The sequence below is a fragment of the Homarus americanus genome, unplaced genomic scaffold, assembly GCF_018991925.1.
Source record: "Homarus americanus isolate GMGI-L3 unplaced genomic scaffold, GMGI_Hamer_2.0 scaffold57726, whole genome shotgun sequence".
Lineage (NCBI taxonomy): Eukaryota > Metazoa > Arthropoda > Malacostraca > Decapoda > Nephropidae > Homarus > Homarus americanus.
The window spans coordinates 296,283-310,620 of NW_024753612.1; the positions used below are offsets into that span (position 1 = coordinate 296,283).

At 46.0% G+C, this 14,338-nt stretch overlaps 1 protein-coding gene across 1 annotated transcript; it reads right to left on the reverse strand.

Moving 5' to 3' along the window:
- Positions 1 to 7,556: 7,556 nt before the first annotated feature.
- Positions 7,557 to 13,800, reverse strand: LOC121855400 (extensin-2-like). The gene is made up of 2 exons (XM_042350302.1): positions 13,728 to 13,800; positions 7,557 to 8,518 (listed from the first exon to the last, which is right to left on the reverse strand). The coding sequence occupies exons 1-2, from the start codon at positions 13,798 to 13,800 to the stop codon at positions 7,557 to 7,559; spliced, it is 1,035 nt and encodes a 344-aa protein (XP_042206236.1).
- Between the last annotated feature and the right edge of the window lie 538 nt (positions 13,801 to 14,338).

The following is a 14,338-nucleotide window of genomic DNA, read 5'->3' on the forward strand; positions in this document are numbered from 1 at the left end:
AACAAGTCTTCTCCTCTATAAACTTCCCCTCACTACCACCCCCTTTCCTCTCCTCCTCCTCCAAAGTTCAATCTTGACCTTTCTCTTGGAGGTCATCATCCTCACTCACCTCTGACGTTCACATTATAGTGATTCCGAGGACAAGTTCTTTTTTGTTTCTCATAAAATATATTAGTGGCTGTTGTCATATCTCTCTCTCTCTCTCTCTCTCTCTCTCTCTCTCTCTCTCTCTCTCTCTCTCTCCTCCCCACCCCTCTCTTCCACTGTTTATCCCCATCTCCCCTCACCACGTCCCCCTTCCCCTCCCCTCCATTTTTCTTTCGACCACCAAATGACCACACCATAAATATCCTATGCACTGACCGGAGAAAAAAATAAAGGAGAGAAAGGTGATTTTAATTAACCTGGACAGTGGCTGGGGCTCCATACCTGTGCACAGATGCTAATGAAAAGTGCTGTAACATGAATGACACTCACCCTCACCCCCACCCCCCCCCCCTCCCTCCCTTCCTCCTCTACAAAAAGACTCCATTGGGCTTCTGTATGTATAATTAAATCAACGACAAGATTACAAAAGCATACAACCACCTACACACGGACAGACACTTACACACACTCACAACGCATATATACTGTACAAACGCACTCTCACGCACACACACACACACACACACCTTCTGGTACTCTTATGCCCCCCCCCCACAACCCTACAGGAGAGGGGGGAGGAGAGGGGGGGGGAGGTACACAAGTTCCTATTACTCTATCAATCCGTTAATCAGTACTGAAGTCTTCCAAGCGTCTTTTCTTAGTCGTGTCCCATATTAATTATTCCCCATAGCCATCGGCCAGGTTGCAGAAGGGAGCTTTTCAAACATTTATATTATTGCACTTATGCATACATACAATAGATTCGTTTTAGAGAATGGTGTATAGAGACGTTTGGAATAATACTATTTCTTCTATAATATATAAACGACTGACGCACAAATAAAACTGTTTTTGTTTGGTGGTGGTGGTGGTGAATGGGTAGTGTGAAGTGGTGTGGTGGTGGTGATGGTGAGCGATGGTGGTGGTGAGTGGTGAGTGGTGGTGGTGGTGGTGGTGTGGTGTAATTGAGGTGGTGGTGGTGTTGGTGGTGAGTGGTGAGTGCCAGTGGTGGTGGTGGTGGTGAGTGGTGGTGGTGGTGAGGTGGTAGTGGTGGTGGTGGTGGTGGTGGTGTGGTGGTGGTGGTGGTGGTGGTGGTGGTGGTGGTGGTGGTGGTGGTGGTGGTGGTGGTGGTGGTGGGTGGTGGTGGTGGGTGGTGGTGGTGGTGGTGGTGGTGGTGGTGGGTGGTGGTGGTGGTGGTGGTGGTGGTGGTGGTGGTGGTGGTGGTGGTGGTGGTGGTGGGTGGTGGTGGTGGTGGGTGGGTGGGTGGGTGGTGGGTGGTGGTGGGTGGTGGTGGTGGTGGTGGTGGTGGTGGTGGTGGTGGTGGTGGTGGTGGTGGTGGTGGTGGTGGTGGTGGTGGTGGTGGTGGTGGTGGGTGGTGGTGGTGGTGGTGTGGTGGTGGTGGTGGTGGTTGGTGGTGGTGTTGGTGGTGGTGTTGGTGGTGGTGGTGGTGGGTGGTGGTGTTGGTGGTGGTGGTGGTGGTGGTGGTGGTGGTGGTGGTTGTGGTGTTGGTGGTGGTGTTGGTGGTGGTGGTTGGGTGGGTGGTGGGTGGTGGTGGTGGTGGTGGTGGTGGTGGTGGTGGTGGTGGTGTGAGGTGGGTGGTGGTGGTGGTGGTGGTGGTGGTGGTGGTGATTGTGGTGGTGGTGGTGGTGGTGGGTGGTGGTGTGGTGGTGTTGGTGGTGGTGGTGGTGGTGGTGGTGGTGGTGGTGGTGGTGGTGGTGGTGGTGGGTGGTGGTGGTGGTGTTGATGGTGGTGGTAGTGGTGGTGGTGGTGGTGATACTCGAGTCCTGCGCTGTGTATACCTCTGATGGCAATAATCTCACCTAAGTGTGTCCTCCCGTAGAATCTTACAAAGCAAGTGTGCACACACATATACATAACACAAGACGTGCACACACTTAATTGTATACATGACAAACACACAGATAGACACTCACTCATACACATACCTACACACACATGCACATATACGCATACATGCACTCATCCATCCACACACACACAAATCAGTACCCTCTGTCTCTCCCTTCACCACCACCAGACAGTCAGCCTTCGGGAATCCCTATCAGAGCTGGAGGGAGTTACACGTTGAGCCGGCAGTAAGCGCACCAAATCCCTCATATTCCAAGCGATGATACCAAATCCCAATTCTCCATTCCAATTCCTAGCGCTCGATTATCACTCGGATCGAAGCGCCCTAAACCCCAGAGCGGCGGCGGGAATGACCCTCACCCTTAAATCTCGACGTGCCAAGTGTTAGTTCGCCGTGGGGAGGACCAGTGTGGGATACGCCTGTCCTGGTCCGAGCTCCCCAGCTAGAAATGTATGAGTATTCCGATAGTTCCAAATCAAACACCCGATTGGAGTTTATAAGCGCCTTATTGGAGGATCCACTAGGTACACTGTGGGATCAATACGCCCTTAAGTACTACTTCTTAACGTGATGCGCCATCCTCCTCCTCCTCTGCTGCTGTTGAGTCCAACGCCGCCACTATCACCACGCCTGGGCACCACCACTACCACCACGGGGCACTGGGCCGCTTCTAGGCCACTCTGGGGGAGTAAGATGAAGGAAGGAGCCGCACTGGGCCATACATGTAGCAAGGCCATATGAAGCCACTAGTGTGCCATAAGAGGGGTCGCATCAGGCCGCTACACAGACGACAGACGCAACCTACTGCTGCAATGCAGTTGCCCCCCAAGAGCCTACAGTATACTGGGCCAAGGGGGGAGGGCGACTCTGGGAAGGGGGTGAGGTATTGCAAGCGCGCAGGCAGGAGAGCAAAACCAGAATTCATACTGAGATACTGATGGTTCACACTGACACAACATAATTACACTTTTCAACAGCAAATGATCAAATATGTAAACAAATTTGACTTACGAGAAAATCTAAAACACGTCTTCCAAATTAAGTTATTACACCTGTACGTCACATTCTGAGTCATCGACAGGTGTGTAAATTAAGACAAATGTTTGGTGTCATCCACACCACCTAATGGCACCTGTGTAGTCCAAGGGTGGAGTATAAAAGTTCACATTACAGAAAACGGATCAAACTTAAAGAAAATGGACACAAATTTTTATTTCAAAAAATAGATAACAATTTCCCCCAATTCCAGATAAGTGAAAAAAAATTATTATAAAAAAATATGTACAACTTCCTATTAAATATGAAATACTTAGTTTTCTTATTACAAAAAATGGATAATTACAATAACTTTATCACTATTAAAAAAAAAGCCAAAACAACTATAAACCCGTATTAAATAAAAAAAATCCCGTAATTATTAAAAAATCATAATAATAAAAAAGTCATACCCACACTGTCTTAGAGCCTGGCTTTACCCCGGCTTTACCCCACACCAAGTAAGGAGTCAGTCGTATACACAATAAAATCCCGAGCCAGGCCTGTATACCCCCAAATAAGACTCGTTATATACAGAGAGCATCCTGGACCCCTCTGGCTTCACCTGTAAGGATAGAGTCATACACACACAGTATCCTGAATATCTCTAGCGCCATCACCCTCCTCCTCCTATTCTTCCTTCTCCTCCTACTAGTCACAAGGAGGCTCCCCACAAGTCGAATGCATTACGAGTACATGACATACTCTGGTGCTCTTGTGACGACAGGCCAACGTTGACGAAATAACACAAGTGACATAAAAAATTCAGAAAAAAAGTATTTTTATTAATGGTGGGGAGTGTTGGTGTGGGCGTTGGGTACTGTTACATGTTCCTGAGGACTTATCTGGGGAGGGAAAGGGAGGGGAGAGGGGTACTATGGCGGGGAAACGGAAGGGGGGAGATTGGAGGCGTGGGAAGGGGGGTGATGAAAAAATTAAATTTATAAAAAAACAAATAGGATTATGAGATTAAATTAAGCAAAATTAATATGGAAATCGAGGAGGAGGAGAGAAGGAAGGGTGAGAAATAGGAAGGGAGGGGAGATAAAGAAGGGTTAAGGAGATGAAAAGAAATTGAAAATGAATAAGATTAGAAGGAATAGATGATGGTGGAGTAGGAGGAGAACAAGGAGGAGGAGGTGAGGAGGAGGAGGAGAAGGAGAGGTGAGGAGGAGGACAAGAAGGAGGAGGTGAGGAGGAGGACAAGAAGGAGGAGGAGGTGAGGAGGAGGACAAAGAGAAGGGAAGGTGAGGTGGAGGACAAGAAGGAGGAGGTGAGGTGGAGGACAAGAAGGAGGTGAGGAGGAGGACAAGAGAAGGGGAAGGTGAGGTGGAGGACAGAAAGGAGGAGGAGGTGAGGAGGAGGACAAGAGGAGGGAGGTGGGAGGAGGGGACAAGAGGAAGGTGAGGAGGAGGACAAGAAGGAGGAGGTGAGGAGGAGGACAGGAGGAGGACAAAGAGAAGGAGAAGGTGAGGAGGAGGAGGACAAGAAGGAGGAGGTGAGGAGGAGGACAAAGAGAAGAAGGTGGGGAGGACAAGAAAGAGAAGGTGAGGGAGGAGGACAAAGAGAAGGAGAAGGTGAGGAGGAGGACAAGAAGGAGGAGGTGAGGAGGAGGACAAAGAGAAGGAGGAGGTGAGGAGGAGGACGAGAAGGAGGAGGTGAGGAGAACGAGAAGGAGGAGGTGAGGAGGACAAAGAGAAGGAGAAGGTGAGGAGGAGGACAAGAAGGAGGAGGAAGTGAAGAAGAGGGAGAAGACATGAATAAGGTACTAAGAGTTTTTCATGTTAATAAGTCGAGAGGTAAATATAAATATATATATTCTAAACTTATTTTATAACAAAACTCAAAAAAAAAATTAAGTGGAAGAATATACAAAATTTGAATAAAAAGGCGAGTTACCTAACCTACCCAAACTTAATCAACAGTAACTTAACCTAACCTCATCAAACCTACCCTAACCTAACAGTAACTTAACCTAATCTCATCAAACCTACCCTAACCTAACAGTAACTTAACCTAATCTCATCAAACCTACCCTAACCTAACAGTAACTTAACCTAATCTCATCAAACCTACCCTAACCTAACAGTAACTTAACCTAACTCATCAAATCTAATCAAACCTAACCCGACTAAACCTAACCTCACTAAACCAAACACAACCTAGCCTATAATCAAAACCTAACCTAACCTAACCTAACCAAACACAAACTAGCCTGTAATCAAAACCTAACCTAACCTAACCAAACACAAACTAGCCTGTAATCAAAACCTAACCTAACCTAACCTAACCAAACACAAACTAGCCTATAATCAAAACCTAACCTAACCTCCCACCAGGTACCGTTAAGGTCTTTAAAAAAAAACTCAGATGAAATAAACTGGGGTGCTTAATATACAGGTAATCCGACAGAGAAACTCAACAAGTGAAAACGTAATAAGGAAGTGTGTAAGAATTCGTCCAAGTCAATTATGCAAAACCCACAGAAACGACAGGTGATGAAAAGTAACCAATCAAGATCCAGGAACAGATTACCTGGCAACCAATCAGGCAAGAGGGAAAAAAAACTCATGGAAGCCAATTAATGGTTATATATCGATATAGGGGAACCAATAAGCGACTGAGTTTATTTATTGTCGAGTTCTATAATATACATCGACCAATCAGTAGCCACATTTATAAACAGGCCAATCAATGAGTTAGTATATTATGTATAGCCAATCCGCGTTAAGTTTTTTATTTAAGAGGTGACCAATTAGAAATTAGCTTCACACATGCAATCAAGAAACAGTGGTTAAGTAACATAAGGCAATATTACAACTTTTCTAATATGATTGACGTTGGTGTGTGTGAGAGCCAGTGTGTGTGTGTGTGTGTGTGTGTGTGTGTGTGTGTGTGTGTGTGTGTTTTACATGTTTGAGATCGGTGAGAGAAAAACAAGTGTGACTTTCTGAACCGTGTGTGTGCGTGTGTGTGTGTGTGTGCGTGTGTGTTTGTGTGTGTGTGTGTAAGGCAATACAAGTTTCAGACACGTTTCAAAGTTAAGAATGAGAGATCCAGTGTGAATTACTAAAATGTTTGGAGGTTGAAAATGAAAATAAAAAAAGGTTACCGAGGCAGCTTTAAGGCTTCTACAATAAATCTTACAACCACCTGGTAAACAGCTTGGCATTTTCCTTTGTGTATCATCGAACCAATCAAAATCGTGAACTGGGGTAAAACAAAAATAAACCAACCAATGAGAATAAAGAAGCGAGAAGAGCCATCCAATCGCTGTAAGTATTAAAGACTTGGTAGTTAGCCTGTGGTCCCCGGTAGTTGGCCACATTGACACACACAAGACATTTGAGGAAAAAGATATTAAGAATCCCACAGTTGGCCAATTACGACTTTTCAAAGTTTACCCACGAGACTAAAAATATTATACACCCGACGGTATGCAGGGGCCTCGATACTCTGACACACCTCTCTAATACGACCACCTCCTGCTACACCCAGATCACACTCATCCACGGCACTACACCCGTCACCCACCGTAACCACCACACCCGTTACTAGTGGTGAGTGAGACAGGTGGTGGGAGGAGTGTCGGTGTGGTGAGGCGGAGGACGGAACCTGTCCCTTCATTAGCTGACATGTCACCAGGCTCCCAGCCACACTTTTCTGCGGGATAATGGTGTGCAAACTTTTCCACCAAACCCACACAAAAATACTGTTTTCCGAGTCAACTTCCCCGACGATATTTCCTAAAAATTAATTACGGGTTGTGTTTGATCGTCTACATGGACCGAGACAATAAATGAATATCCACTGAAAAAGAAAAGTTAGTGTGTATATGTATATATATATATATACATATATATATATATATATATATATATATATATATATATATATATATATATATATATATATATATATATATATGTGTGTGTGTGTGTGTGTGTGTGTGTGTGTGTCATTCCCAGGCACCTTCTGCTTAAAGTAATCAATATGAGAAGTGTTTTTACCTCATAAGTGTTGGCCAGAATCAACACCCCTCAACACCACTCCCCCTCCCCTGTGGCCATCAGACAACACCTCGACTCAACTCCTTAAGACGGTTGCCTCACAATACCTGGCCTAATGGACTGGGTGTAAGCAACTCCTGCCAGAGCACTCGAGTTGTCTGACTGACAAAGACCAAGATAGTGTAGAACGCTTCCTTCACCTCCTGAAATAAAAACAACTCGAGACAACCCCGCACCTCACACTGAGATTATTTTTACAATGATCGGTGTTTCACCACCATCATCATCATCATTAGTATTCACCATAACTCCATCCTTTCCTCCTTTTGTCTCACACGATGATTACTAACTTGAGCACAAAGACATTAATCAGGACAATTTCTCTTCCATCTAAAACTTGAAACCTTTTATGATACTTCCGTCTGTTAATTACCTGTGTTAATATATTTTTTGTGAATGTTAATCCTAGAATTTTAACATTTATCTTAAAGTGATCACGATTCATCTCGATATATATTCGAAGTGAGTGGGATGATGTAGTGTACGTGGGAGGTGGCGTGATGAACTGTGTACGTGGGAGGTGGCGTGATGAACTGTGTACGTGGGAGGTGGCGTGATGAACTGTGTACGTGGGAGGTAGCGTGATGAACTGTGTACGTGGGAGGTGGCGTGATGAACTGTGTACGTGGGAGGTAGCGTGATGAACTGTGTACGTGGGAGGTGTGGTGGAACTGTGTAGCGTGATGAACTGTGCATGTAAAAGTGGGATGTACGTGCGCGAGGTGGCGTGATGAACTGTGTAGCGTGGGAGGTGGCGTGATGAACTGTGCGCCGTGGTGAGGTGTGCGTGGGAGGTGGCGTGATGAATGCATGTGGGAGGTGGCGTGATGAACTGTGTACGGAGGTAGCGTGATGAACTGTGTACGTGGGAGGTGGCGTGATGAACTGTACGTGGGAGGTGGCGTGATGAACTGTGTACGTGGGAGTGGCGTGATGAACTGTGTACGTGGGAGGCGTGATACTGTGTGGGAGGTAGCGTGATGAACTGTGTACGTGGGAGGTGGCGTGATGAACTGTGTACGTGGGAGGTGGGCGTGATGAACTGTGTACGTGGGAGGTGGCGTGATGAACTGTGTACGTGGGAGGTGGCGTGATGAACTGTGTACGGGAGAGGTAGTGTGATCAACAGTGTACGTGGGAGGTAGCGTGATGAACTGGTACTTGGGAGGTGGCGTGATGAACTGTGTACGGGAGGTGGCGTGATGAACTGTGTACGTGGAGGTGGCGGATGAACTGTGTACGTGGAGGTGGCGTGATGAACGGTACGTGGGAGGTGGCGTGATGAACTGTGGTACGTGGGGTGGCGTATGAACTGTGTACGTGGGAGGTAGCGTAATGAACTGTGTACGTGGGAGGTGGCGTGATGAACTGTGTACGTGGGAGGTGGCGTGATGAACTGTGTACGTGGGAGGTAGTGTGATCAACAAGTGCCACACAGCTTCAGCTGGTCGTCAAGGCACAGTGCCACACAGCTTCAGCCGGTTCGTCAAGGCACAGTGCCACACACAGCTCCAGCAGGTTGTCAAGGCACAGTGCCACACACCCCACACCCACACACCACACACACAGTCAGGCACAGCTCCAGCAGGTTGTCAAGGCACAGTGCCACACAGCTCCAGCAGGTTGTCAAGGCACAGTGCCACACAGCTCCAGCAGGTTGTCAAGGCACAGTGCCACACAGCTCCAGCAGGTGTAGACGATAACAAAAATACTTCTAGCGAGGAGAAAACCTGGGCCACTCGTCAACGCCACTTGGGGTACACACCATTTCCACACGACCTCTAGAAGCGACCTCCTCCTTATTCAGTTAGCATGAATATCCTCCCTGTGCCTCCTACTAAAACCTCAATCAGTATTATCCGTGGGGGCTAATGGCGCTCCTCTTTCCCAGAAGAACCTACCCACACATAATCCCCACCATCTCCACTCACCCCCCACCCCCTCCCTCCCCCTCCCCACCCAAATATATATATATGAATTTCTAACTCGCGTTAATCCCACATGAACTTTATGTATTTCCTCTGGAACTAAAAGCCTTCTATACACACTGTTCTAGACATGTCTTAGTATTGCAGGTAACATTAGTCTACTTGTTCTATAGTTATAGCCGTAAGGACCAAAATTAGCTTCTGTACACTGACCCGGTACACTGACACTAAAACACTCAGCCCTTACACACACACAAAAAAAAAAATAATTAATTAATTAATAGATCCCCCCATGCAGTATATTCTCCAATAATGAAAAAGAAAATTCCAATGTCTTAACAATCACCAACAACTAGGTAGCTAACACCAATAACAACCACCATAAACCTTACCAACTACAACAATCACCACCACCACCACCAACAACAACCACCACCATCACCAACTACACCCACCAGTCAACAATCACCACCACCAACAACAACAGCAACCACTACCACCACCATTACCAAAAACACCACCATTATCACCAACAATCACCAGCACTCGGCAGCAGGGAGGAGGGAGGCTGCCTCACTCAGCCTTATAAGCCGACACTTAATTTAGACTTAGTGAAGCTTAACAGGTCTCTCTCAGGACTTAGCTGGGTGATTACAGCCGCGGGGGGAAGGTGAGAGAGAGAGAGTACGCCATCTCCATAATACCGGACCATAATCCTTGCTTGTTAAATTCTAAGACCAATTTCCCCTTTAATTGTCACTATGTTCACCTGTTTAAATGTTCTTTGTTCACTGTCCCAAGAGAACAACTATTATCACTCTAATTCCACCCTTTATCTATCTTAAGTGAACCCAACCCTGGTCTTAAAGTGAACCCAACCTTATAAAAGTGAACCCAACCCTATAAAAGTGAACCCAACCCTATAAAAATGAAACCAAGCCCCTAAAAGTGAACCCAACCTCTACTCTTAAAGTGAACGCAACTTGCTGACACACCCACGGCAACGATCACTACGCCCTTATTATACTAAGATGGGCTGAAAGTTACAATGACAAAGAGACATATACAACAATGTATTTATAATTCTACAAAGGCATAAACTCACCTGTATCATCATTATACCTGCTTTAATGATATGTCTACCTGGATTTTTTTTTTATAAGCAAAGGTGTGAAGGAAGGGCAGGTACTAATGATGTTTGCTAGATTGTAGACACGTGACAGCCAGTTGTGTTTACAGTGGAGGCATATTGGTGACGTGGTAGTTTGTCTGTTTAGCTTCAATTCTCCATGCCAAATGTGATCAATTTCTTCCCCTCTTTCTCTCATTCAATTCTATTACACTTCGTTTTCTACCATTTTCCTCACTTTTCTTCTTTTCTGAGTTCTTCCCATTTTCTCTTTCGTTCAATCCTCACAATTCTCTCTCTCACTCTCTCTTTCTCCTTTTCTCAATTCCTTCAGACCTTTTCCCCATTAGCTTACTCCTTCCCATTATCACCACTCTATCTATTTCTCCCTTTTATCACCCCCATCTCCTTCTCCCCATTAACACCCCACTACCTACTCCTCCCTATACTCTCTTGGTTTTGCCTCACTCCTCCCCACACCATCTCCCCAGGTGTATTCTTCTCCCCATTCCTCAACCCTCACGAATCCTCCTCTCTAAACAATCTACCAACCAGCCCTTGTTCGCTCTCTACCCCCCCCTCCCCCTCCCCCTTCCCTTCCCTCCCCTTGAAGAACATATATATCTATTATTTTTTTAGTCCTATATCCCTCCAGCGTTCCCTCCCACTCCCACTCCTCTCACTCCCACTCCGCCCCTCTCCCCCGCCTCAACTTTACACTGAGTGACCAAACATAAACATATCTAGAGTGTTTTTCGGCAAGGACTCGCGGGGTTTCCTTGAATTTTCGCGCGGCCGTAATGATGTGGTGTTTAATACTGCAGCCGAGGTAGCGAGCAGGGGAGAGGGAAGGAAGGGGGAAGAAGAGAGGGAGAGTGATAAGTGAAAGAGGAATGGGTTAGAATTAGAGATGGGAGAGAAGGGAGGAAGAGGTAGAAGAAGAGAGATGAGAGGAAGGGATAGAAGAGAGATGAGAAGAAGAGGAACGGGGTAAAAGAGAGATAAGAGGAAGGGGGCAGAAGAAGAGATGGGAGAGGAGAAGGAGGAGGAAGGGTAAAAGAGAGATGAGAGGAAGAGGAAAGGGGGTAGAAGAAGAGAGGGGAGTTGAGGAGGAAGAAGAGGAGAGAAATGGAGGAAATGGAAGAGAGAGATAGGAGAGAAAAAAGAGGAGGGACATGAGAATAAAGATGGAAAGGAGACAAAAGGAGGAGGAAGAGAAAGAGAAGACATGGGCAGAAGAAGAGATAGAGAAAAGACAGGAGGAGGGAGAAGAGGAGAAAACGAGACTGAGGAAGAGCAGAAGAGAGAAGGGAGATGATGAGTAGGAGGCGGAGGAAGATAGAGGGAGAAGAGAGGAGACGAGAAGGATGAAAGAGAAGAGAGGGCGAGAGAAAGCAGAGAGGGATTAGGAGTGAGATGAAAGGGACATAGAAAGAATAACACACATAAATGGATAAAAAAAGAAAAATGGGAGGAGAAATATTATACTAATCATTGTTAATATCAGACAAGGTTAAATTCGGTTAAATTTGTATAATAACTATAAGTGATATTACCAAATAATGTTATATAGTCATTTATACTGTTGATATAATCCCTTCAGTGTAATACTTGGCAACGGTATGTATTGTAGATCTATCTATCTATCTATCTATCTATCTATCTATCTATCTATCTATCTATCTATCTATTTATTTATATCTATCTATTTATCTATCTATCTATATCTATCTGTCTGTCTTTTCTTTTTTGCATATGGAAGAAAAAATAAAAAGCTCTAATCAACAATAACTTAAAACACACATAAAAATAAATAACAATAACAATAAACTACAAGAATATCAAGACGCCTCTCTTTAAACTTTACCAAGACGCGCTGGGGAGAGTCGAGTTTTTTTGTGTTGAGTTTTTTATTTTTTACAGACCTGAGACACGAGGGAAACAAAAAACGTGTGAGAGGAGAGAGAAGTCTGCCCCCGAACAATGTTTCAGTAGAGTGTAATGACAAACAGTGTAGCAGCGAGCAGAATGTGTGTGTGTGTGTGTGTGTGTGTGTGTGTGTGTGTGTGTGTGTGTGTAGGGGAGGTTAAAGTAGGTGAATGTCGATGGTCAAATGTGAGGGGTAGGAGTAGAGGGTGAAATAGGTGAATGTTGATAGCAGCAGCAGGTAAAAATGTGTGTATGTGGGGGAGGGAGAGTGAATGTTGACGATCTGATCATCATCATCATCATCATCATCATCATCATCATCATCATCATACAAACATGAAAGGTAGAATGAGAAGAGAAACATGGTGACTGAGCTGTGAGATAACTCCCATCACCCCACTACCTCACCGTCATCCTCCCAATAAATAAGAGACTCTACTGACACTTGACATTGTTTCTCTACATCAAGGCGTATTACTCAAATGGTAAAATCTGAACAGTGATTTTTTGTCGATCACATATAATGTATGTCATAACTAACGAGGCCCCATCTCTATGTCACTCCTGCCAGGGTACAAATTGTGTTGAGACAAGAAATGGGGTATGTGTAATTTGCAATTGTAATTGAATGTAATTAATTACACCTTTCCAACGGAGTAATTTCAGTTCCCTATAAAAAATTAATAATTATAATCAATTATGTTCAGTGGTAATATGATACAATATAACAGTGAAAACGAAGGACCCCAACAAGTATATACCAACGTTTTATTAAATCGTGTCTGTCTGTACCGTTATCTTTGATGCCCATGGCGGCATAATGCAGGGTACCGATTTGGGTTCGGAAAAGCTAATTTTCGCATTGTTCTCTGGAGCAAACATAATCGTAATTACAATCAAATACTTTCCTATACCAACTGTAACAAGACATAGACAAAGTAATTGTAATCAATCACTGTAGTGTGTGTGTCCCAATCCTGGTTGACAATACTGTATCCTGACCTCAAGCAAGATACCCAGATTCTTGACCGAGTGGGGGGAGGGGGGGGGGGCCTAAGAGTGAACCATTAGGGGCCAACATTCCTCCATGTTGACTGAGACACTACACCTGCATGACGTGACGTAAGGGAATGAAAGACAACAAGACTGTAGGAACTAATATTACGTTCTGCCTTACATACAAATTATACATAAATTAGCCATATTTCCTCAAGCCTTCCTCTACCCGCACTCATCCTCCCACTGTCCTGTCACCACCACCTTACGTGAGGATTGTTTATATACACCACTTCCCCTCACATCCCACACCTTCATTCTCCCCTCCCCTCCCCTACCCAGCCACATCTCCCACAACCATCCCCCTAAGTCTTCCCCTTAACCTTCTCCACACTCCCCTCCCCACATCCTCCCCTTACCACACCCACCCCTAAACATATCCCCTTCATCCCTTACACACTTCCAGGCTTCACATCTCAACCACCCACCCCAACACAACCCACCGCCCAACAACCTAAATCATCCACACTCCGCCACCCACCCACCCATCCCTACCATACTCCACCGACCGCCCACCTACCCACCCAACCACCTTCCTTCTCTACAATCCGCCGACCACCCACCTCTCCCACACTCAGCCGCCCAACCCTTCTCCTCATCAGGTTGTGGGCGGCCCGGGGTCGTCTGGCCACCCATCAACGAGCTCCTTGTGTAAAAGGTCAGCCATGGACAAACAAAATGCTGCCTCCTGATTGGTCGAGGCCGTGACCTGGCATGGCCGTCTCCATTACCCAAATTAAACCTTTCATACCAGATGAAAACTGATGTGAAGACGAGCAATATTTTCAGACTCCGTATGGCTATTGTCTGAGACTCTGGCCGGGGGTGTGGTGTCTGCTGCCAGTCTGTACCGGCTGTTGGTCCAGAGTACTGTTGTGTCTGTACCGGCTGTTGGTCCAGAGTACCCTGTGTCTGTACCGGCTGTTGGTCCAGAGTACGGCTGTGTCTGTACACGGCTGTTGGTCCAGAGTACGGCTGTATCTGTGCCGGCTGTTGGTCCAGAGTACGGCTGTGTCTGTACCGGCTGTTGGTCCAGAGTACGGCTGTTCGACGACTGTTGGTCCAGAGTACGGCTGTTCTTACGGCTGTTGGTCCAGAGTACGGCTGTGTCTGTACCGGCTGTTGGTCCAGAGTACTGCTGTGTCTGTACCGGCTGTTGGTCCAGAGTACTGCT

What these genes read in the sequence shown, in the direction of transcription:
- LOC121855400 (XM_042350302.1), bottom strand. Translation starts at nt 13,800, where the DNA reads ATGGGTGGCCAGACGACCCCGGGCCGCCCACAACCTGATGAGGAGAAG. An exon ending in GGCGGCTGAGTGTGGGAGAG is followed by an intron (nt 8,519 to 13,727) that starts GTGGGTGGTCGG and finishes CCACGTACACAG; the next exon opens with TTCATCACGCCACCTCCCAC.